The sequence below is a fragment of the Microcebus murinus genome, chromosome 12 (genome assembly GCF_040939455.1).
Source record: "Microcebus murinus isolate Inina chromosome 12, M.murinus_Inina_mat1.0, whole genome shotgun sequence".
NCBI classification, from domain to species: domain Eukaryota; kingdom Metazoa; phylum Chordata; class Mammalia; order Primates; family Cheirogaleidae; genus Microcebus; species Microcebus murinus.
In genome coordinates, this window is record NC_134115.1 from 27,719,180 (window position 1) to 27,742,810 (window position 23,631).

General features: G+C 42.6%; 1 protein-coding gene across 10 annotated transcripts in view; it reads left to right on the forward strand.

Moving 5' to 3' along the window:
- TRPM3 (transient receptor potential cation channel subfamily M member 3) overlaps nucleotides 1-23,631 on the forward strand; it is a 529,331-nt gene that overhangs the window by 453,098 nt on the left and 52,602 nt on the right. For all 10 annotated transcript variants that reach the window (XM_020289309.2, XM_076008638.1, XM_020289312.2 and 7 more), the window contains 2 exons: nucleotides 3,211-3,462; nucleotides 10,071-10,245. In XM_020289309.2, coding sequence (XP_020144898.2) covers nucleotides 3,211-3,462; nucleotides 10,071-10,245 — 427 coding nt within the window. The remainder of the gene's footprint in view (nucleotides 1-3,210; nucleotides 3,463-10,070; nucleotides 10,246-23,631) is intronic.

Here is a 23,631-nt window from a genome sequence, read left to right on the forward strand (position 1 = left end):
ACCACCTTCGGGTCTGGCCTTTCCCTCTGTGGCCCAGCGAGGTGGCTCCCTGCCCCCCCGCGCCCCCGCCCTGCACTCACTAAAGGGACACTCGGCTACCCAGGGCCGAGGCCCCCCCAGGCCGCGTCAGCGCACGGGCTCGGACGCAAGATCCTGGAAACGTGGAAAAGTCTGCGTGCTTCCGTGCCTTCCCGGCGACACACCAGGAGGGCTTTGTGGTTTCCCTGCTGCCCCCATTCCCAGCTCTGCATACTTCTGCCCCGAGTCACCAAAGCGCACAGCGCTAATCCCTTAATAGCACGCACTGTTTACAATGCGTCAGCAGACACGACCTCATCTGCATCCGCCTCCCCCAGCTCTGAAGTCCGCGGCTGCTGCGATGGCATCCCCTCCTTACACGTCTGGGAAGTAAGACTCAGAGGGATTAAGCAATTTTCTGTGTCCCACGGCTAGAAAGGACAGCGAAGGGTCCATGTCCACACTCGCAGCTCTTTCCGCTCCCTGCGACGCTGCTCAAGGTCCTGGGTTATAAGCCAGGCGCCTAAGGGCTGGCTCCGGAGAGGAAGGGTGCCAGGTGGGGGAAACCTGGACTCTCCCCTCTGCTTCACCCCAGACTGCTCTGCTTGCATCGCTTTTGTTCATGTTGGGACTTCAGAAAAAACTTTTTTTCACTATTTAAAAATTATACTACCAACCTGTACGTTTAGCAGTGCTAGGAAAATGTGAGCAAAGGGTTAGCAAAGCTCTAAGGCATTGTCCGTATCCCGAGCCCCCCAATACACACACTTAGATTTTTGCTCAGTTAACATGGAGCTGGGGGTGAGAAACCATCAGGACGACAGCAACTGCAGGAGTTGCTGGTGGGTAGGACAGTGGTTCTCAAACTGTGGCCTCCAGCATGACCTGGGACCCTGATCAAAACATAAATCCAAACATAAATCCTGCAGCCCCCACCCCCCAGGCCTGCTGGAGCAGAAATTCCGGGGCTGCAGCCTGGACAAACTCCAGGTGACGCTGGTGCACACTAAAGTTTAAGAAACTCTTGGCTAGGGCTTGGGATGGGGACATCACAGAGGATGAAAAGTAAAGCTACCCAGTGGCTCCTGGTGTCTTGCTCATCCTTTGAAGCCCCAGCCCTGACTTACTAAAACTTGCCTTCCTGAGCATGTCAGACCAAGGTAAACCATTATAGTGAAAATAAGGGTTCAAACAAACAGTTGCAAATAGACCTGTCCCCAATCTGTTCTCTCCCCTCCTTTGAGAAGGAGTCCTGAGTGAGGGAAAGGGTGCTCATGTTCGAAGAGATGGAAACTTCAGGGGCAAACACAGGCGATGCAGGTAGGTGGCCCTGGTGCACAGCTGCACAAAACCGGGTTCCCTGGCTCCTCACACCCTGGAGCAGACTGTGGTGCAGGATGGGTGCCATTCCTGCTGTCGAGCTGCGTATTGCGTAGGCCCAGGCATGGCAGCCCCTCAAAGGCAAATTGAGAGTCTCACCCAGCAATTAGGATATGCAAGATGCAGGGGTCCTCAAACTTTTTAAACAGGGGGCCAGTTCACTGTCCCTCAGACAGTTGAAGAGTGTGCACTGTGGGCCCCGGACGAGTCGGCTGCTAAGCAGGACAGGCAGTGGCAGCAAAAACACCTGGAGGGCCAGATAAATGAGCTAGGTGGCCCGTATGTGGCCCTCGGGCTGTATTTTGAGGACTCCTGGTAGAGAATTGCTGTCAGGTGCCTATGCAACACTCAGACAGTTGACAAATGTGTATTGAGTGTCTATGATGTACAAAGGGTCTTCCCTTGGAGTTTACAATCCAGGGAAGAGAGAAGGATGGATGGATGGATAGGTGGGCACACATACTCCTACACATATACATATACATGCATACAAAGATATTTTCATACAGTGATAAAGACATCAAAAAGTTAAACAGGGTAGTAATGTATTAGAGAGTGACCTGGTGACATGGAGGTGACTGCAGCTTATTTGATCAGAGACCTTGAGGATGAAAAGAAGTCAAATATAAATCTGGGAGAAGAAAGTTCCCAACAGAAGGAACAAGTGCAGATGTCCTGAGCATAGAATAAACTTGTTATGCTTAAGAGCAAGTGACTGTGGCAGCAGGGTAGAGAATGAGGGAGATTATGGTGAGATGTGAAATGAGGCCTCCATAAGGAGTTTGGAGTTTTCTCTGTTTCTATTTTTGGTTTTTTGTTTGCTTGTTTGTTTGTTTGTTTGTTTGTTTGTTTTAGAGATGGGGTCTTGCTTTGTTGCCCAGGCTGAAGTGCAGTGATGCACTCATAGCTCACAGTAGCCTTGAACTCCTGGGCTCAAGTGATCCTCCTTCCTCAGCCTCCCGAGTAGCTGGGACTCAGGTTTTTCTCTGTTTGTAATGTAAGCCATCAGAAAGTTTAAATATGCAATTATCATAATTTCCTTTAGTTTCTGGTATTGTTCATTTGTCCCTCAAGTCTCTCCTTTTTTTTTTTTAATAGACATATAATTTACCTGTAACAAAATGAACAGCTCCTAAAGGTACAGCTTGATGAGTTTTTACCTGTTCATACAACTGTATAATCACCATCCAGATCATGGCTTAGGTTTTTAAAGATCGTTCCGTGTGCTGCCCAGAGAATAGGATGACAGTGGAGGCTGGGGGGACAATAACGGCACAGGGACACCAGTTAGAAGGCTTCTGCGATCATCTGTGAGATGTGATGGAGCTTAGAATAGGGAGGCAGCAGTGGGGCGGGGTGAGAAGTGGTTGGTTAGGTTGCATTTAGAAATAGAGGCGATAGGACTCATTGACGCAGAGGATGGGGGTGTAAAAGAGAGGAATGAAAGCATCTTCCCCGGCGGGTGGTCTGAGTAACTCAACACAGTGAGTGGCACTGTTTACTGAGAGGGAACAAGACTTTGGAGAAGATTTGCAGCCCACTGGGATTCAATAATTTTACAGCAAAACCCTAATGTATGTCTTAAAATTTTAAGACAACTCAAAGAATCAAAATGATTCCTTATATCCGTCTCTGTAATATTTGCATCTGGATTGCCTAAGCTTAGCGCTGTGGGACATTTCATAGCATGAAAGTAGACACGGGTAGACAAAGCAAGAGACTTATGTCAGCTAACAGACCAAGCACTTTCCAACTGGGCTGAAAATGTAGACAGAAACCAGACCTAACCCCACTCCCCTTCCTGCCTTGTAGATTCTGATGTCAGAGCCAGGAAAACTGCTGCAGAAAGTGAAGGTGTGGCTGCAAGAGTACTGGAACGTCACGGATCTCATAGCCATCCTTCTGTTCTCTGTCGGCATGATCCTTCGCCTCCAAGACCAGCCCTTCAGGAGTGACGGGAGGGTCATCTACTGCGTGAACATCATTTATTGGTACATCCGCCTGCTGGACATCTTCGGCGTGAACAAGTATTTGGGCCCGTATGTAATGATGATTGGGAAAATGGTAAGCAGGGCTTCTGATTCCTTGTTGTATGTTCTCAGAGGAGAAGTGGTGATAATAGGAAGAGAGGAAAAATTCATGCGGGCTTGCCATCAAGGGCTGAATGAGATGGCCCTAGGGGCGTTTTATTTTCCAAGTTCCTTTTGATCATTTGGCCATTTGACTACATCTATTTACAAAACTGGAGAATGTAATCATCGTTCACCTGCACTCACTTACTGAAAAAAATAGAAAGATCATCTATTTTGTGCCAGGCTTCCTTACTGGACTAGGAGTTGGGTGTACAAAGACGTTCTTTCCGTGAGATTGAAGTTGAAAGACAGAGAAAGAGAAAGAGAAGTAACATGTTTCCCTGAAAATAAGACCCCTAAAATAAGCCCTAGCAGGATTTCTAAGCATTTGTGCAATATAAGCCCTACCCTGAAAATAAGACCTAGTGATGGGCGTGGCTACGCAGCGTATCTGCACAACCCATGCATTTCTTTGAGGAGCGGTAAAGAAGGCAAGCAGCCCTTCGAGAACTCTATTGCTCAACATGAGAGACTGGGGACAATGGTTCTAAAGGAAATAGAGTCACAAGAAATTCAGGATGGAATTTGGGGTTTGGAGAGTTAGGATGATGTTCCAGAAGAAGACGACTTAACTATATTTGAATAAATGTAGATTGTTGTACCATACTTAAAAAAATAACACATCCCCTGAAAATAAGCCCTAGGGTGTCTTCTTGAGGAATAAATATAAGACCCTGTCTTATTTTCAGGGAAACACGGTAGTTGCCATACCGTGTAAGAATGCTATAGTAGACGTGTATAAAGAACAACAGGGGCACAGAAAAGAGAATATAGGTCAGGTTCACATGAAAGTTATGTTTTAGATAGGTCTTGGAAGACCAATGGGGTCTCCCCTACAAATTTTTAACAGACCTTTAAAATTTTTTAAAGATCCTGTGTTTTTAAACGAAGTGCTAGAAAAATGTCTTTCCCTCCACAAAGGGAAGGCAAACAGTTTATTTGAGCTGAGCTGAGTGGAGCTGACTTTGGTTGAGTTTGAATTGAATATTAAATTCTATCACACATCATGTGTTTCCTTGCACTACTGGAAAATGATGTCTGTTAAGAACGAGGTTCCAGAATAATGCTCCTACTTATCTAATTCCTTGAAAAAGAATCCTAAGTGGTAAGCTGGTATGCTTCCCGTTTGCTGGGGGCTTGTTCTGATACTCCCTGAGCACACACCGGCTTCTAGATGTTTTCCATAAAGACTAGGGCAGCATCGTGTGGATCTGGGAGTGCAGCAATAAATCAGCTCCCTCTCGTAACTCACTAGATTAAGAAGCAGAGACTGAAGTCAGAACTGGATACTTTTTATCCATTCCCCCAGGTTCACAAATGTGCCCCCTACTTCACCTTTACAAGACATATGTGGGAAAGCTGAGTACATCCATCCTACTGTGGCAAACACCTTACTGAAAAACCTCTTTGCTAATAACCTTCACTTTGCTTCCATTGTACGAGCTATTGAAATCAACAATTAGTCAATAGATATTCCTTATCATTATCACTCACTTTACTACATATATCATTGCTAACCCATTATTTATTAAACATCTGTGTGTATGTATCATTCTACTGAAATGAACTTAAATAACCAAGACTCTTCCTACAAAAGCACTGACAAACTCATGCAAAGAGAGGAAGAATTTGAATTTAAAATGAATGGTATGAGACCTTGAGCAATTTATTTAAACTCTTTGAGACTCAGTTTTCTCATTTCCAAGGTAGTAATGAATAATAAATGCATATCTTGTAGGATTGTTGTAATGAGTAGAAATAATACATGTTAAAATGACCAACAGTGTCTGGCTCATTGTTCGGTAGTTGATAAGTTGTATCTGTTATCATTATGTTCATATTATATTTTTTAAAGTACAATGAAAAAAGAAAAAATTGATGAACATAGTTATTTTGCTGTATTCCTAACCCTTTTGCACAAAAGTTTGATATTTATAACAACAGCATAGTTTAGGGCAAATGTCACCAAACCCATTCTAAAGAGGAAAAACTTGAATTCACAAGCTTAAGATACTTACCCAAAACTGAACCTCAGTTCAATTAGAGATTTTTTAAAAAATTGAATTGAATTTCAGAGTATTATGGGAATACAAATGTTTTGGTTACATAAATTGCTTTTGTACAGTTTGAGTCAAAGTTATAAGTGTGCCCATCACCCAGATAGCGTGCATGGTACCCGTTAGGTGTGAATTTACCCATCCCCTCCGTCTCTCTCCCACCTGTTTGATTTCCAGTGAGTTATAGAGTAAGATACACATTTTTTCCTACTCCAAAAATCTCCAATTCCTGCAAAATTTTGACAATGGAAAAAAAAATGCGTATCTTTCTCTATTATACTGCCTGTTATATCATCTTCTTTGTACTTTAACAATAAATTTGAGATTGTGGTGAAAATTGCTACAACTAAAAACAGAAAGCCTCTATTTAGAGTCTATGGATGAGGCTTAGAAGATAGAATCTGTGGACCCTCCCCCCAATTTATATATAAAAATGTGTGGGTGTATGAAATTTTCTGGACAAAGAGGACAAGCTTACATGAGATTCTCAAATGTATTTTCTCCAATGGACTCGGTGAAAGCGAAGAACTATAACAGCTATAAAATTAGGCCAAGTTTTCTCCACCTTGACACTATTGATTGCTATTGTGGGCTGGATAATTCTTTGTTTTAGGGGCTGTTCTGTGCATAATAGGATGTTTAGCAGTATCCCTGGCCTCTGCCCACTAGCTGTCAGTATCAGGCATGTCGGTGAGCGTGCACACGCATACACACACACAGTTATGACAACAAAAAAGTCTCCAAACATTGCCACATGTCCCGTGGGGGGAAAAATGGCCCTCTATTGAGAACCACTACGTTAGGTGATTGCATAACCTGATTGGTTGTTTTTCTGACTGTTACCTTATTCTATTTTAACAAGTAAAATCTGAAAAGACCCCAAACAAACCAAATATATAACTTATTAAAGTCTGGGTGACATTTATATACCTGAAATAACTAACGTCACACGAAGGCAGCAAGATTATTTTAAAATCCACGTCTATCATGTTAATAATGGCATAATTATCCCCGGTTTTGACTAGAATGAAACCTTACTAAGGAGTGAGCAAAACGGAAGTACTGCATTTTCTCTGCCTTTTAACTTATGAATGACTTCATTTGTCAGTCAAGAAGAAGTAGAAAATGAGCATATTTGGGGACTTTGCTTCTCTTTCATGAGGCTTTTAAGATAATTAGCTCAATAATTGAGTCACTGATCCAGAAGGTAGATAAAATATGCCTATAGAATTTATCAGGGAGCCAGATGGACTGCCAGGCTGGAAGCTTAACAAAATGTGCCCAGATGTGTTTATACTGAAAGCCTCTCAACATTAGGGAGTCCCTGTTCAGAAGTAAACAGCCAAGTAACTCACTGCCCTGTAGTCTAGGGACAGATAGCTGATAAGATTCCCCAGCACACAGTGATGGGGAGTCCATTTTGAAGCCGGTGCTGTGAGCCTTTGCGTTGCATAAGAAACCAACACAACACATGCCCCAGCGTGGAAAACCTGCTTCGACAGTGTGATTCCAATTGATCCGTAGGTCCAGGATCACTTAATGAAATCCTGATCCCTTTCCTTCATGTTCCACTTCTTAACGGAATTCTCTCAGCCTGGTACTGAGCTCACCTGTTTAGTGCAGAATGATAAGAATACTACTAACAGCTATCACTTGCTGTGTGCTAGATACCATGTCAGACATGTCACCATCATTATGGCCCCCATGAAATAGGTCTTAGGGTCCTCATTTAACAATTGAATGAACAAGCGAATAAGAGACAAAGCAAGAGACAATGACAGGATTCAAACTTCTGTCTATCTGACTCTACAGCCTGATTTCCTCCCAATTCCAATAATGATATGTCAGCATTGACTGAGAACTTGCCATGTTAAGTGTTTCACATGTTATCTCATTTAATCCTTACAAAGATAATATGCATTATTATTGTGATTATTATCCCCATTTTACAAATAACAAACAAGATTAAGAACTCTCCCAAGGCCACTTAGCTATCTTTCTTTGCCTTTTTTTTTTTTTAAATGGTCAGGAAAGCTGTTATTTTATTTTTTGTAATTATTTTTACTTTTTGTGCGTGTGTGGTTTTTTTTTTTTTTTTACCATGTAGCTATTTTTACTAGCAAAATCAAGATAAAAAGCCATGTCGTCTGACCCCTGAGAACACATGCCTAACCACTGCAGTATATACTTTCCTGTCTAGAACACAACTGAAAGATATTTACAAAATAGAACACAATCAGCTCTCTTAATAGTAAACCAACTGGACAATTTAGCTTTAAAAACAGAGGAAGCCAGCCCCAGTTCTCACTAATAATGCTCTGTTTCTGTATTCCACTCTATTATATTTCGGTATTTGTATAAAAACTGAGACCTCTTTGGAATATATGAAGCTGAGTGTTTGGGAAGAATGTTTCTTCTCTTTGATTGTTTTGACCCTTTGCATTGATATCATGATCAATCTGAACAAAAACAATCCCGAGAAATTTAATTAGAATAGTTTCTCTATTTGCTGGCTGAGTTTCCTTAGGTCAAACCAGCTTCCAAATCTCATGAGTACACACTTTCCTCTCCCCATCCATCTTTCAATCAATGTAAATAAACATAAAATGAAGGGCCCGTGTGTGCTTTCTCATTGTTAGAACTTTTTGTAAATTAATGAAGAAAGAATTTTACAAAATAAAAAAGAAAGAAAGAGGATGAGAAAGAGACCCACATTTTCTATAAAACTGTTTCGACACAGCTGGCTTGCTCACTTTAAGGGAGTTCTGAGACCACTAAACTGTGGAAGGAATAACTAATTAACTAGCATATAATTTTAAGGACAGTTTAAAAATATGAATGAATGTCAAATTTTGAGATATTTCTATTTAGTTTCAAAGTCATATAGTACTTCTGTGATGAATGTTAAAGTTGCCTTAAAACTTGATTAATTGGCCTAAAGTATATTGAGACCCCCAGTGCCCTAAGGCATACAGGAAGACTATAACGTTTGAATACCAATAACAAGAACCATATAATGTCCTCTTTTAAAATAAAATGTTAAAGTTAATTTGAAGTCTTCATTGTCATTGGTAAAATTAACGCGACTTTCCTTGTGGATGGACATCCCTTCAGGAAGTGTGACATCCAAGAGAAAGTCTTTTGTAGTAGATATTTTGATGCAAGATAGAAACCAGTCTCCAACTAGCTTAAGCCTAGGGGGATGTACTGACTTGTAGGAAGGCCTGATGGAACTGGACTTGGGGCCTGCTCCAAGCAGGGAACCAACCACTGTCAGGATTTGCTCTCTTTGTCTTGCATATCTGCTTCATTTACTCTGAGCAGTTTCAATAGTGGAGGACTCAGCCTCAGACAACCTGAATTTTTATCATTAAAGAGAGGAAAAGAAAACTTCTCTCTCCCAGCTTAAATAAAAACCAAAAGAAAACAGGACACTGGTTGGCCTGTCTTGTGTCATCTGCCTACCTCCCCATCTCTCCTGCCAGGAGGCAGAGAACCATGATTAACCTAGCCTGGGAAACACACCTACCTTGTGGCCAAAATAGGTAGAAACTGTTTCTAAAAGAGAGAGGTAATAGGTTCTGGCCAGGCAAAAATCAATAGGTACTGCATCCTCATCTATTTTGGATGATAAAAGGAGGGCAATTTGGCATATGAGAAACAGATCCCAAATAATATATATCATGGAAACAAACAAGGAAGAAAGGAATAAAGAGGAAGAAGAGATAACATTGTATTAGAGTGCAGCCTGGAGGATCTTATAAACATGTCAAGATGTAAATCCATCATTTCAGCAGCAGGTACAGGTATGGGTCATTAGGCTACATGTCACTAATGCCCAGAAAAACACCCTCCATAGCCAATAGGAGACCCTGCAGGAGAAAGAGCACTTCTCTGAGAGACTGGTTGATGGTAGAACATCATGGGGTGGGGTGGGGCTACAGGAATAAGACAGAATGTGATGGATATTTGGTTTGTCCTAGCTTTGTTTACAAGCAGTTATTTTCTTGAGCTTTCCAACTTTTCATTAGCCTTCCAGAACTACAACATTGCAGTCATTCTTGGAATAGTTCAACTATCCCAATTCCAATTTCACTAAGAAGAAAGAGACCCAAAGAGGGCACTTTGCCTCCCCCAGGAGCATAGAAAAAGTTAGTACTGGGTTCTCCAAGCCTCTGTGTTATAGGACTCCCATACCTAGAATGGACTAGGTCCCACAGACAGCAAAGAAAATGAAGAGGCTCCATTGTGCATGCACTTGTTTAAAAAAAATATATTTTTTTTAGTTACTGATAAGATTTTGTGGACGTTGGCTTCAGTAGACTTAAGCGTCCTCTTATTTGGACATGACTCCCTGTCTAAACATCCCTTATTAGCAGAAAGTGGATCTCCTCCAAAGGTTTCCATCAATGTTGGCGTTCATAAGTACACTCACTCATACAGGTTTTCTTCTGTTTCTCTCTCTGCTTCCCCACCCTTCCAGATGATAGACATGATGTACTTTGTCATCATTATGCTGGTGGTGCTGATGAGCTTTGGGGTCGCCAGGCAAGCCATCCTTTTTCCCAACGAGGAGCCATCATGGAAACTGGCCAAGAACATCTTCTATATGCCCTATTGGATGATTTATGGGGAAGTGTTTGCAGACCAGATAGACCGTAAGCAAGTTTATGATTCTCATACACCAAAGTCAGGTATTTAAATTCAATTGGGTTGTGTCTTTTCTGAGTTCATTTGTTTGTTCTCAATAAATGGCTCAAGATAGAGGACCAATTCCTAGCTTCCTATTTTGGAGGAAAAAAACACAAAAAACTAAAAACAACAATTACAGAAGGTGAATATACAATTTTAGCAAAGCAGTCCTCGGGTGTTTCTTTAGGTACATAGTGTTCTGTGATACAAATCAACATCTGGCATGCCAAATTGGATCAAAAAAATGAACCATTTAAAAAGATCTAAATTCTTTTGTGATTCGAAGTCCCAGGGCCATGTGTTGAATATTTCAGTATCAGGGTATGTCACTGTTCGCCCCCTCCACCAACCACCAGCCTTTAGAAAATAAATTTCTCGAGTTTGACTTTGGAACAAATAAACAATTCTCAATTTTGCCATCAGAATTCAAGAGTAAGGGCAAACATCTGCATGGTGTTTTCCTTGCACTGGAAACTATTCTCTAACTCCCTTTCCCACTGTCTTAAATTATGTGCCATTGAGACTCATAAGAAGCCAGTATTCACTGCCTGGAAGTATGGAAAATGCCTTAGGTCACAAACTGAGTTGCTTGCTATACATGCCAGAAAAAAAAATAATATCTATATTATGCAGTGATTCCATGTGGGGAGTGAGCGCCAGCAGGCCCCCAGTGTTTCATGCCCTAATAGATGCTGATTCTCTGTAATAAAAACTCCTCTTGCATGGAGTTTGAAGATAGTTATATCCTAGGAGTCTGTTCCAGGATTTTATTTGGACCAAATGTCAGGACGCACCAGACATTGGGAAATTTAGGGGGGAAGAAAGCATCTTTAAAGAAACATCTTCCAGTGTGGAGGAGTTGAATCCCAGCAGCAGCAACTCCTGCTCGTTTTCCCTGAGGAGTTTATCTCTGGAAATAACATCCCTCCAACATTGTTGAATTAACATTTTTGAGACATTTTTTTCGCTGACAGGCCAGCCATCTGAGCCCCGGACTGTGGGCCTGGATTAGGGTTACATAACCAGGTAAATAGCCACAAAGAACAGGAGCAGAGACTAGACTGGCAGCTTCGCCACCCCCAGCCCCTCCCACCCCAGGTGGGACTGAGACCAAGAAGAGAAGGACAAGGCACCCAAGACTCTGAGTCCTCCGAGTCTAGGAAGAGCATGTGTACACACTGGCAGCAGAACACACCAGTACATAGTCTTTTCTTCCATGATGGATTTTGAACAAATACCCTTTCCTTCTCAAAATGCGTTATCTCAGGCAAGCAAGACGTTTTGGAACACCTAATTGGAACAAAATATTTGTTTCATGAGACTTAGCCAACTCACTGAGAAAGAATTTTAACTCTGTCTCCCGGTTGTGATGTCTTTGGTTAACAATGTGCAGCCTTCCCCAAGACAGCTCTGCAGGGACTCAGGGAAGTCCTCTTGAGAGCGTCCTTTCAAACAGTCCCCAGAGGCAAAACAACACCTGAAAAGCCTACCTGTGATCATTCTCCTCAGAGAGTCCATGTGCTGTCCCACCCCCCCCCAAGAAATTGTTTTGACACTTAGTTACATTGTTTTGCCTTTTCTAGTTTTCCTTTCTTCCCCAAAATGAGATGAAGTCCCCATGGGTGTTTTGACAATGCAACATTTGGGGATGGGAGAAGGAGGGAGGTGTAGCTGTGCTTCATTAAGTGGGATTCTGTCTGTCCCTCTACAAGTGGCCATTTATTGATGTTGTACTACGAACCCAGCCTAGTGCAACAAACACCACCATCTGGCTGAACAAGAGGATTTATTATTGTTATTTTAAAAGAAGGGCTGATTGTAGTTTAGAACTTGAAAACCCCCTGGAGATGGAAGAGAGGTGTATTGTGTGAATGAAATATGGAAATAGATTCCCCACATTGTTAATTAGATCTGTGGTGCTCTACGTGTGTGAGAATAAATTTCTACTCCAAGTCCCAGTATATAACTGACCCAGCCTTGGATAGACGCAACCTTCCCGGTGCCCTTTCCCCAACCACTTACCTTCCTTTTCGATATTCTGAAATTGGCTGCAGTGGTAGCCACTGTTCTAAGCTAAATCAGCCAGTTTTCTGTGTAGAGTGCTAATGAGTATTTGTCCTTTCTCAAATGGGCATAGAAGGCTGCCCCCACATCTGTCATTCCATTTGGCCAGTGCCATTGAACACCCCTGCCCTCTCAATGATTTGATATTCAAGTTATGGCACTGGCTGGGCCCAGTGAGGATCGGGCCACTGCCCTACCTGATGGTTCAGAAATGCCCTGAAGACCCAAGTTTCAAGCCCTTTGAGAAAGGTACAGATCATTTCTGCTGCCCTATGATGTCTTGCCTCTTTCCTGTGCCGTGACCAGGTTGGTTTGTGCAGCATGTATTCAGGCTGATCGGATTGCTCACAACTGCCTGGGCCCACAGCCCCGTGCGGGGCCCGCCAGTCCCATCCTGTCCATGTGGCCCACACTGACCTTCCCAAGCGCTGCTCATTCAAACACTTTCTCAGCGCAACTCATTTCTAACGTAATGCACGCGCTCCATCTCCGACCCTTTTTGTTTTTTACTCCAAAATCGCTGAACTCATTTCATGTTTGGGGAAATAATCTCTTTCTTGATTGGGATGGATGTATGTGAATGCACAATAGGGCGCTCGGAGTGGGTTATTAACGTCAATCTTACAGCTCAGAAGGGAGGACAGCTTTAATGCCCTCACTTCTGGGAGGCGATGTTACCCAACTACAGATGTTTTATATACGTTCCATCTTTCTTCCTGTCCTTTGTCCTAAGCACAGAGACCGAAGATCAGTAAGATCAATAAAGCCTAAGACACTAGAATGAGCCCGGTAAGGTTACTTTCCAAATGTGCTTAAAAACTAAAATCAAAAGGAAAAAAGTGGAATCACTGTGAAATCACAAAATAACTTGGATGCTTTTCACCTCTAAGCTGTGTTGGACTGACACAAATGATAGTTCAGCCTTAATCTAAATTACCTGTGGAAGCTAGAATATTTGCCTTGGGGTTGGAAGCCGAGGCAAGAACGTGATTGGCAGCAGAAGATGATGAAATTGGGATTGGGGGGAAGGGACAGTGATGCTTTCTGCTCTACCCTGGAAACTTTGCCTACCAGCCACCCTGATGTCATTCCTGAGAATTGAACTTGCTGTTCTTGTTTGGTTGGCTTCTTTTGGTTTGGTTTTGTGTTTTCAAATAGCCAAAACGTGTCTTCAGGAGTTTGTTATCTATAATACTAGCTCTGTAAGACCCACCTAAGGGCTGCCATGAAGTGACTTGGGCTCCAGGCTGTTAAATGCATTGCTACCAAATGATGTCATCCTTTTGGGCAGTCTCATTCGGGTGCTCCATGTTGTATGGCTTCTGAGAGCTGGTCAGGGTCCCACGGGAGCTTGAGGGGGAAAAGCCACTGAGAGGAGAAGAGCCACATAATACATTTCCAGCCCAGCAGTGTTCATGCCAAGGCTGAGCAAAACTAAAATGAGGTGGCCTCTTGCCAGCTTAGAAATCTGGTTCTACGTCCTGGTGTGTGTGTGAGGTGCCTAAGAAGTGCACCTTTGTTGGCAGAGAAAATGGGGTGTCTCTGACTTTCTCTGGCCCCTGAATGAATGCAATTTCATTTATTTACAGGGCATCCATGTGTTGCCTGGTGTATATTCAGACTCCCCAGGCTGCACCAGGGCAGGGGGAAAATGAATCATACTCTTGAATGCATTAAATAAGGGTCTAAATTTAGCTCTTCTTTCTGCCTCTCTGAGTATTTTTACAAGTTTGGATAGTAATGTGAAAGCAGAATGTCCAAAACTTACTTTCTACCGTGACAACTTAGTATTATCTGGCTCTTCCAGTCACTCCAAATTAACTATCCAATCTACTTAGTACATGGGTCAGGTTTTCTTTTTTTTTTTCTTATTGCCCAGGGCTTTTCCATCTGGAATTAATAGGTAGTCTGGGCTAAGAGGGGTTTTTTGTTTTGTTTTTGCTTCATTTATTTATTTATGTATATATATAGCACAAAGGTTTGGTGTGGGAAAAAAAATCCTGGCTCTTTTGTGTCCATGTTGTCTCTGTGATATTGACTGGATTTAAAGTGGTGTGTTTGTCAGGAAGCAAGTATATGCATGTGAAGCAAAAATAGTCTCCTGAATTACTTTTCTGCCTCGAATTAATTGTTCCTCCCTTCAGGTGTGGCAGTCAGGCCAGCGTAAGGAGCCAGTCTCTGGAATATGCCTGCTTATTTCAGCACGCACTCTTTAGACCAGCATGCACAGAGAAGATGGCTATTGTTTGTTATGCATTTCACTCGTTAGACCCCAGTTCCCAAAACTCAGGCCTGTGCATCTGTTTAGTATTCTGGACTGACCTTCCCTAATAGATTCAGAGCACACGAATGCCTACCAGCTATACAGCACAGGGAGTGCTGCCTGACCAAAGTACTCCGGAAAAGAAAAACTTGAGCCGGTGCCAACTTTTGGGAAAGGGGGAATTGTTTAGTCGGGTTTTGTTTTCACAAATTGCTAAGGAAGCAAGCCAATAAGAGGCGCCATCCCCATTTTCTGTCCCTAAAAGTCAGCTCGCATCATGGAGAATACCCACCTGACTTGTTTACTAATGCAAACTGAGGCTTAATGGAGTTGGGAATAACAGAGCTATGTGCAGATGCCTTTGCGTCCATGTGGTATGATGTTGTGATCAACATTTGTGCCACTGTCATGACATTTATTTAGCATTTCTCACAGGCTGGACTTCATTTTGAATTCTTTCTTGCTTCATTCAGCGGATGTGTATTTTGTTGTTTTTCTGAGATGGAAACTGAGGCACAGAGATGCCCATGACAGAGACATTGTTTTCAAAGAGCTTACAGTGTAGGAGAGGCAAACTGACATTGACAATGTATGTGTAGAGATGGAACCCAAAGAAGAAGGTAGTGAGTTCTACCTGGGGTGAGGCAGGAGTACAATGGATGAGGCCTTGCAAAGAAAGGGAGAGTTGAGCCAAGCCCTGAAATATCAGCAGATGTTTGCTAGGCAGATGGAAGCAAGAGGTGTGAAGAGAGAAGAATGGCATTCCAAACTGAGAATTAGTATGAAAATTTCCAGGAGCAGCAGGTAGTTGAGTATAGCTAACTGTAGAGTTAGAGGCAAGAGGCAGGAAGTAGAACAGACAGGTCTGAAGAGAGGAACCTGGGTACAGATGGTGGAGGACTTCTACTCCATGCTCAAGGTGATACCATGACCAGATACACGTTTTATTTATTTATTTATTTTTTTTTTTAATAGTAGAGACGGGGTCTCGCTCTTGCTCAGGCTGGTTTTGAACTCCTGACCTTGAGCAATCCGCCCGCCTCGGCCTCCCAAGAGCTAGGATTACAGGCGTGAGCCACAGCGCCCGGCCCAGATACACGTTTTAATCAGAGCTCCTGGGAAAAAGTATGGAGTGTCCATAAGAAGGGTTGAGGTGGGAGGAGAGAGGTCATTGCTAATGCAGTAGCAGCTAGGATGAGCAGACAGGCAGTGTGCGATTTTAGAAAGGTCAAATCTAAAGGACCTGGAAAGAAATCAGATGGTACAGAGGGTGACAGTGGGGAAAGTGGATGAGGATTTAAAAGAGAGGAGCTGGAGATCATGCCAAAATTTCTGGCTGAGTCTAAAGGGTGAGCTAGAGAACCTAGGAGGAGAATTGTAGAGGGAAAGAGGGAGGATTTGTTCATTTTGGGTTAAGCTGATTTTGCCGTTTCCATGGGGACTCCAGGAAAACCAGGAAGAAGGCTCTTTTGTAGCTAGAATTCTGGAGCTCAGTAGCAAGAGCTCGACAGGAGCTATAGATTTAGAGATCACATATATAACTACCAGTTAAAGCCATGATGGGTGAGCTTGCCAGGATGTACAAGGTAAAGAGAGAAGAGAAGGCCAGAGTAGAATACTGAGACTGGAATGGTCAACAGTTTCAAATGCAAGGGAAAAGTCTAACTAAGTGAACATTTATAAGAGTCCATTCAATTAGTCCTTTAGGAAGTCACTGGTGTCTTTTGTCAGAGAATTTTTATTTCAGTGGTGAATGCACAAACCAGGTACAGTGATTTAAGAGTAAATAAGCAGCAAGGCAAAGCATTTACTGGGGAAGAGGGAGAGAAGTGTTGTTATGTGTATCAGCAGTGGAGGAGGGGCAGAGAAAGTGTCCATGAAGCAGAGCTTTGAGAAGAAGAGTGATGTCTTGTAATCACCACTAGGGAAAATGAGAGATGTCACTGACTTGGTATACATCACAGGATTGCCTACGGCCCCTTATTTGCATAATTAGGCTGTGTGTTTTCCCAGTCATGACTCAGCAGCCCAGATAACGTATGAGGAAAGACAAACAGTTGGATTAATCCAAGATTGAGGCTTTGCTGTGTCTGTATGGCAATGAGAAAGAGGACTAGGGCTTTTAGAGATGCTTGCAAGGGTTCTTAAAATCACACATTATGAGATCTAAGAAGGAGGGAGAAGAAAGTAAACTTATAATATCAGTAAGAATAATACAGGGACTAGATTTCTAGCCTGAGCAGAAAATGCATTAACTAAAGACCCGGATAGTTGTGGTGATAAGATATTGCGGTGAGAGAATGGTGAACTGGCATTAAGAGATGCAGCAATTTAGAATAATGATAAGGTCTGGTATAGCTATGAGAGTAAGTTCTAGAATATGCTAGAATGGAGGTCAAGCATCGTGAAGCTAGATTCTTCTGTGTTTGTCAATAGATGTTGAAGTTTTTTCTAACAATAAAAGGAGAAGGTGTGAACAGTAAGACTTTGATCAGGATGACCTGAAACTCAAAGGAGAGAGGACCTTTTGCACAAGAATTAAAAACAGTGGTTCAGAAAAGGCCAGGAGCATCAGTGAGAAGGTAGACATTACTTCCGGGGTGGATGTAAGAGACTTTCATCTTCCACTGGAGAAGGTTACAAAGAAATGGTATCTTGCTGCAAAGCAGGTTTAAATTAAGGCAAGAAAATGGGGAAATGGGCTCCTAAAAGTGTGAGAAAACGGAGGAGTTTGTGTTTGATAAGGGGGTTCCAGAAGGTTCAGGGAAAAGGGAGAAAAAGGGAACACGGATGAGACAATTCAGGGGGCAGAAAGCCTATCCTCCTGTGAGGACAGTAGCACAGGGGAGGGTGGGTGGCTGGAGGAGCTCGCATTGCAGGAGTGAAGGATGACAGTGGGGAGAAGTATGTAGGAGTATCTTGGCCACAGCCTTGAGGCACCAAGAGTCTAGAACCCTAGTAGTATAAGAGGTCAGATGAGGCTAATGATACCAAGCCCTAAAAGGATGGAACTGGAGACTTCGTGTAATGGAGAAGAGTAACCAAATCCTGAAAAGGAACCTCCCCAGATGGCTGGAGAAGTCTCCTTCTCGAAGGAGGCTGTCTGTTTTGAAACTAGCAGTGGCCGGTGATGCCAGAGAAGCACCATTCATCACCTTTCACAAAAATGAATTCTTGATATTACCTCCAAATATTCCATTTTTTGAACCTGTTCGACACTTGCTAATACCTTGCTTCTAACTAAACTTAGGGCTTGGCCCATCTTGACCATTTTCAGCCTCTGTTGTAACTCAGCCTTTAACAGAGTGCTTTTAGTTCACCTGATGTTTGTATGACTCCAAAACCCATGCTTTCTCTACCTTACCATGAATACCCTAAGTCAGTCCTAGGTAATCCTGTGGAAAATAAAGCATCAGTAGATGTGATATATTTAAAATCCTTTAAACCTTCTCAATAAAGCTTCAGACCACTTCCCAAAAATGTGTGCTTGGAGGAGAAAAGTTGACATCTTATCTAGTTCTTAGGACTCTTTTGTCACCTATCAGGGGTTAACTTATTACTGGGGAGAAAAGTTATTAAAAAGTTTGTTCCTTTGCATAGAGACAGATCAATAGAGTTTCCTTAAAACTATGTTGAAACTTGTCCTCTTCAGCATGTGCAAAAGTGATCTAAAAATGGGAGGCCACAAGATTTAGAGAAGAATCTATCTATGGTAGTGCTACTAAGCCCACAGTGAAGGGTTTTAGAAAAAATTTATGTTGTGTGCCAGTAGAAAAATAGCAGATAAGGTTTACTAAGAACATGATGAAATAACATTTAAAAATAAAAGTTTAAATAAAACTTATTTAAATTATTAAATTAATAATTTTAAAATAAAATAGGATAAAATTGGTCATCAAGAAACAGTAATACTCTATACTGTAATGCAATTGGCTATGGGTAAGGAAAGGTAAGAAAAGGTTGAAAACTAGAGACACCGGCATGATGTGAAACTCAACCCAAAATGATGTTAAATGTCATCTAGAATAGTATTAAAAACAAAATACAAGCAGCTATCTTTACCTAATCCAAAGCTGGGTGTGTCTGGGGTGTGCCTGGGACAGTAGGTACAATTTTGGTCACTGTGCCCCAAGGAAGACATAAATACATTGAGCCAACAAAGAGCAACCAAGCCAATCAAGGAATAAATACAAAGCTGCAAATCGAGGACAAATCAGAAAGATTAGGGCTCTTTACTTCAGAAAGATAAAACTGAATGTGCCTGAAAGTGAATTTCTCTGTGGATACAGTGAGCATGACGTGAGTCCCAAATCTGAGTATATTTCAGCCAGCAATCCCTTGAAGTATGAAAGTGGTAGACTTATGTCAAATAAAAGAAATACCCTTCTACAGAGTGGGCAGAGAACCTCTGGCATATATTTCCTCCAAAGAGATGTTATAGGAGAAATAATAGAGTCTCAAAGAGAATTTTGAATTTTTTATGTTTTCAATCATAAAAAAGGAGACCCACCCCCACCCCCAAACAAAGTAGTTGGCTTTTTGTCCCTGCCCCCCCGAAAATAATTTACTTTTGAAAGAAATGTAAGAGGATGAGGAAAAAGAGGAAGAAGAAGTTTCCATGCAATAGAGGACCCATTTTATGGAAATGACATGGATAATTCAAAATGGCATATAATGTCAAATGACATGTAATAAACACTGGTGGAGCAGACTCCAGTCTGATGCTGTGGCAGATACCATTAGTTCTCTGCCCAGATACCTTCCCATCCCCCTTTTACTCACCTCCAGTTTCTGTGTGATTAAATGCTGGGACTCCCACCGTGGACTTCTGATCATTGCTCTTGAGCTATTGGAGCCTCTTCACCACCCAGAGAGCTTACTGTTTTGGGGGCTTTTTTTTTTTTTGTCTGTCCAAGGTGTTTTGTCCTCTGTCACTACCTGTTGGGAAGGGAAGGATATGGAGGAGTATAAAAGCCTTGTTCCCTTGGCTCCCATTTAAATGGAAAAAACTACTACCTTCAGGACTGCAAAATACCTTCCTAAATGTGATGTGTGATTCATAGTCTGGAAATCCCCGTGGGATCAGGCTAAGGCTTAAGACTTCAACTGAAATTGCACCTTTCTTGGCTTTTTTCTCTTTCCTATTAGCTTCCTCTGCTTATACTATCCAGTTTCTCTTTGGAGCTCTTCCTTAACTAATCACTTTCACTTGAAGCTTTTGCTTAGGGTCACTTCTGGAAGAAACCAGCCTGAGATAAGCACTCAAGCTCCATGTCTCCTTAGATCCAAACTGACACCATTTGTAATGGAGGCTCAAGACCGGGCATCCTCAAACTATGGCCCGCGGGCTACATGCAGTCTGTTTAGCACAGTTATCCGGCCCTCCGGGTGTTTTTGCAACTGCTGCCTGTCCTGCTTAGTAGCCAACTCGTCCCGGGCCCACAGTGGGCACTCTCCAACAGTCTGAGGGACAGTGAACTGGCCCCTTATTTAAAAAGTTTGAGGACCCCTGCTCAAGACCCTTCCTTGTAGTGCAGAGCAGGAAGCCATGGGGAGCCCCCAATTATATATACAGCAGATGGCTGATCTAGTCATCTATATTAGCGAGATGAGGAGATAAGATTCTCTCTCTTATTCCAGCTGCTGGAGATTTCACTGCCCCTTGTACTTCTTTAATACTTGAGGTTAATGGCTATAACTCAAGGCATTATGTTCCTAAGCATCACTGAAAGGAGTCACCCTTGAAGCTCAAAAGTTCGTTCCAGCCTTAGGATCTTTTATTACACCACATTTCTCAAATCTCTGCTCTGCATGGAGCAGGACCTGAAAGGAAATAGAAAGATGTTTAGCCACCATCCTTGTCTTTAAGAAGTTTATAATCTAGGCCAGGTATGAGTAAACTTTTTCTATAAAGGGTGAGATGGTACTGCAAGGCTCTGTTGTAGCCATGTAGTGTTCCCATTGTACCACAAAAACAGCCATAGGCCGGGCGCGGTGGCTCACGCCTGTAATCCTAGCACTCTGGGAGGCCGAGGCGGGCGGATTGCTCAAGGTCAGGAGTTCAAAACCAGCCTGAGCGAGACCCCGTCTCTACCATAAAAATAGAAAGAAATTAATTGGCCAACTAATATATATAATATAAAAATCAGCCGGGCATGGTGGCTCGTGCCTGTAGTCCCAGCTACTCGGGAGGCTGAGGCAGGAGGATTGCTTGAGCCCAGGAGTTTGAGGTTGCTGTGAGCTAGGCTGACGCCACGGCACTCACTCTGGCCTAGGCAAGAAAGCGAGACTCTGTCTCAAAAAAAAAAAATTATAAAAAAAAAATAAAAAAAATAAAAAAAATAAAAAAAAAAACAGCCATAGACAACAAGTAAACTAATGGGTGTGGTTGTGTTTCAATAAAACTTTATTTACAAAAGCAGGAGGCAGGCCAGACGTGGCCCATGGACTCTAGTTCTCTTAGCCCTGGTCTAAATCATCCAGTCATGAAATTGCATTGGCTTCCTTCCCACTGAGTTCAGTTGAGGAACGTGTGAAACCAGAGCTCCAGGATGGAATCAATTTCCAAACTATTTGAAGTTTTCTCCAAATATATAGGAAGAGACTGCTTGGTGCACTACTTCCCAGGAAAAATGTTATTATGCTGATAGAATAATGTAGACATAAATAAAATAGAGCCAAGGAAAAGATGATGTCTGTGGTTGAGTTGTCATATATAGAATGAAACCACGCTGCTTGTGAAATGGGTATGGCTCACAGACCACAAAAATACAGAGGTTGCTAGAAAATCAACTTTATTTTTTATTATAATTCCATTTATTTCCATTTTGGGCACTCATCCCCCTGAGCTGGGGGAAAATCTCCATCTCAGACACACCCTTTCTATCTTCCTTAAGGGTAGATTAAGATTGGGGGAAGGGCAGGACATGGTTGGTGAATCATCTGTTTACTGCTGAAATATCCATTATGCCAGTCAGTGTGACCCCTCAGATCCAGTGGAGGAGACGTCACCACAGTCCCAAATCCTGGACACTGTCTCTCTCTGGGACCCGGCTCCCGCCAGCAGAACTTCCAGGAACACCACGCAGCCCGAGCCCACAGCGCATGTGCAAGCTGGCATGATTGCCACACACCCTCACATATGTGTCCAGACTCTCTTTTCTCCTCCAGCCCTGCTTCTGCCAAGACATTTTTATCTAGTCCCCAGATCCTCCTGTCTATTGCCCCTTCTACAAATACTCAGGAACCCCTGAAAGCTTGGACACTTGGACCACAAAAACAGCCAGAGAGACTCAGAACTTGTGTTCTGCCCTACGACCTTCCTTCCCCTGGGATGGTGGATAGAGCCAGTACCTGCTTAAAAGACAGGAAGGGAAGATGAGTGAGTATTTTAAAATGTTATCCCACCACACTAATTTAACCATCTCATAAGTAAAAACAGGATGCTCCAAATAAAAATAAATCGATAGGCTCTAAGCCCGCTAGACATAATTTACATGTTTCAAAGGGATGATTATATATGAAGTAATTATGACCTGATCTCATCATAATCATCTCGCAGTATGGTTACAGGAGTTTCTTAAACTCCCAGAATGGTGGTAGGTCTGGCAAATTACTCCAGAACAGCCTTGTACAATAGAATCTACTGTGATGGAACTGGTCCAGATCTACGTTGTCCTGTACTATAACTGTTAGTCACATGTGGCTACTGAGTGCTTGAGATGTGGCCGGTGTGAATGAAAAACTGAATTTTTAATTTTGTCTCATTTTAACTAATTGAGATTTTAATTTAAATAGCTGCATGTCTCTAGTGGCTACTGTATTGGACAGCTCAGTTTTAGAATATAAAATTGATTTAGAATGCCAACTCCATGAGAACAGGGACCACATACATCTACCTGTGTTCACTGCTGTCTCCCCAGCGTCTCAAACTGTGTCTGGCGCAGTGTAGGTGCTCATAAAATGAATTAAACTCCTGGAAGCAAAGGATAGAGAATGATGTTATCCGCTTTAAACAATCAATCAAACAAACAAAAAGACTTCAGGAACTGCATATTAAAAAACTAGGAAAACCAAAGTGTCTGAAATGTCAGTGAAAATGATGAAAAGGAGTTAAGTTTTTTATAAAGGGAGTTTAAAATTTGGATTCGATTAAATGGAGTGATTATAGATTCATGATACACATACATGCACGAGGTGGGAGGAGGAGGAAGAGAGAGAAGTGAAATCAGACAGGATCCTGGAGTTGATAAGTTCTTGAAATGGGCTTAATTTGTATTCAAGAAGAAAATTACAGCGGGGTTCAAGAAATATCCATCAAACAAGTCATTATTCTAGTATATGTGTAGCGATTAGGCAGCCAGAAGGAAGAGAAGGAGGAAACGTGGGAGAGAAGGAAAAAGGAAGGGGAAGGGTAGAAAAGAAGGAAGGAAGGAGGGCAGGCAGGCAGGCTGGCCACCCGCCCTTGGTTGTTAAGGACAGCAGAGGAAGGCAAGGAGAGCTGTGTGAGCCCGGTAGTGGCGATAGATAAAGCCCATGCAGAGAGCCCTGCCAGCTCCGAGCCGTACCACGCTGGAGGTGGTTGCCATGCATCCTGTAACCACAGCCTTTCCAAAGGCACAGTGTTCTGACCAAATGCAACGAGACAGATGGTTGATTTCCACTCAAAGCAGAGCAGACTACAGTACACCCCTTCTGAATATCCTGGCAAGACTTTAACTGATCTGTATTAACAGCAACCAACAAATAGACTGGTCTCCACACAGGTTAACTATGAGTATTACATGGATAATCCCAGCAAAGCTCACACATTAATTGTTTTTCCTACTACGTGACAGAGTCCAAATAAGCCTGCAACCTCAATATGTAGGAGGAAGGAAGGTGCTGAAGATGTTCTGCAAGATACTGTCCAGTAGAGCGAATAGCTTCCTGCAGCTAGATTTCAGACCATGTCTGCCAACTGATGTTCGACTGAATTGCTTGGCGTTTGGCCAAATATTTGGCATCCAGAATGTCAGGCCTAAGG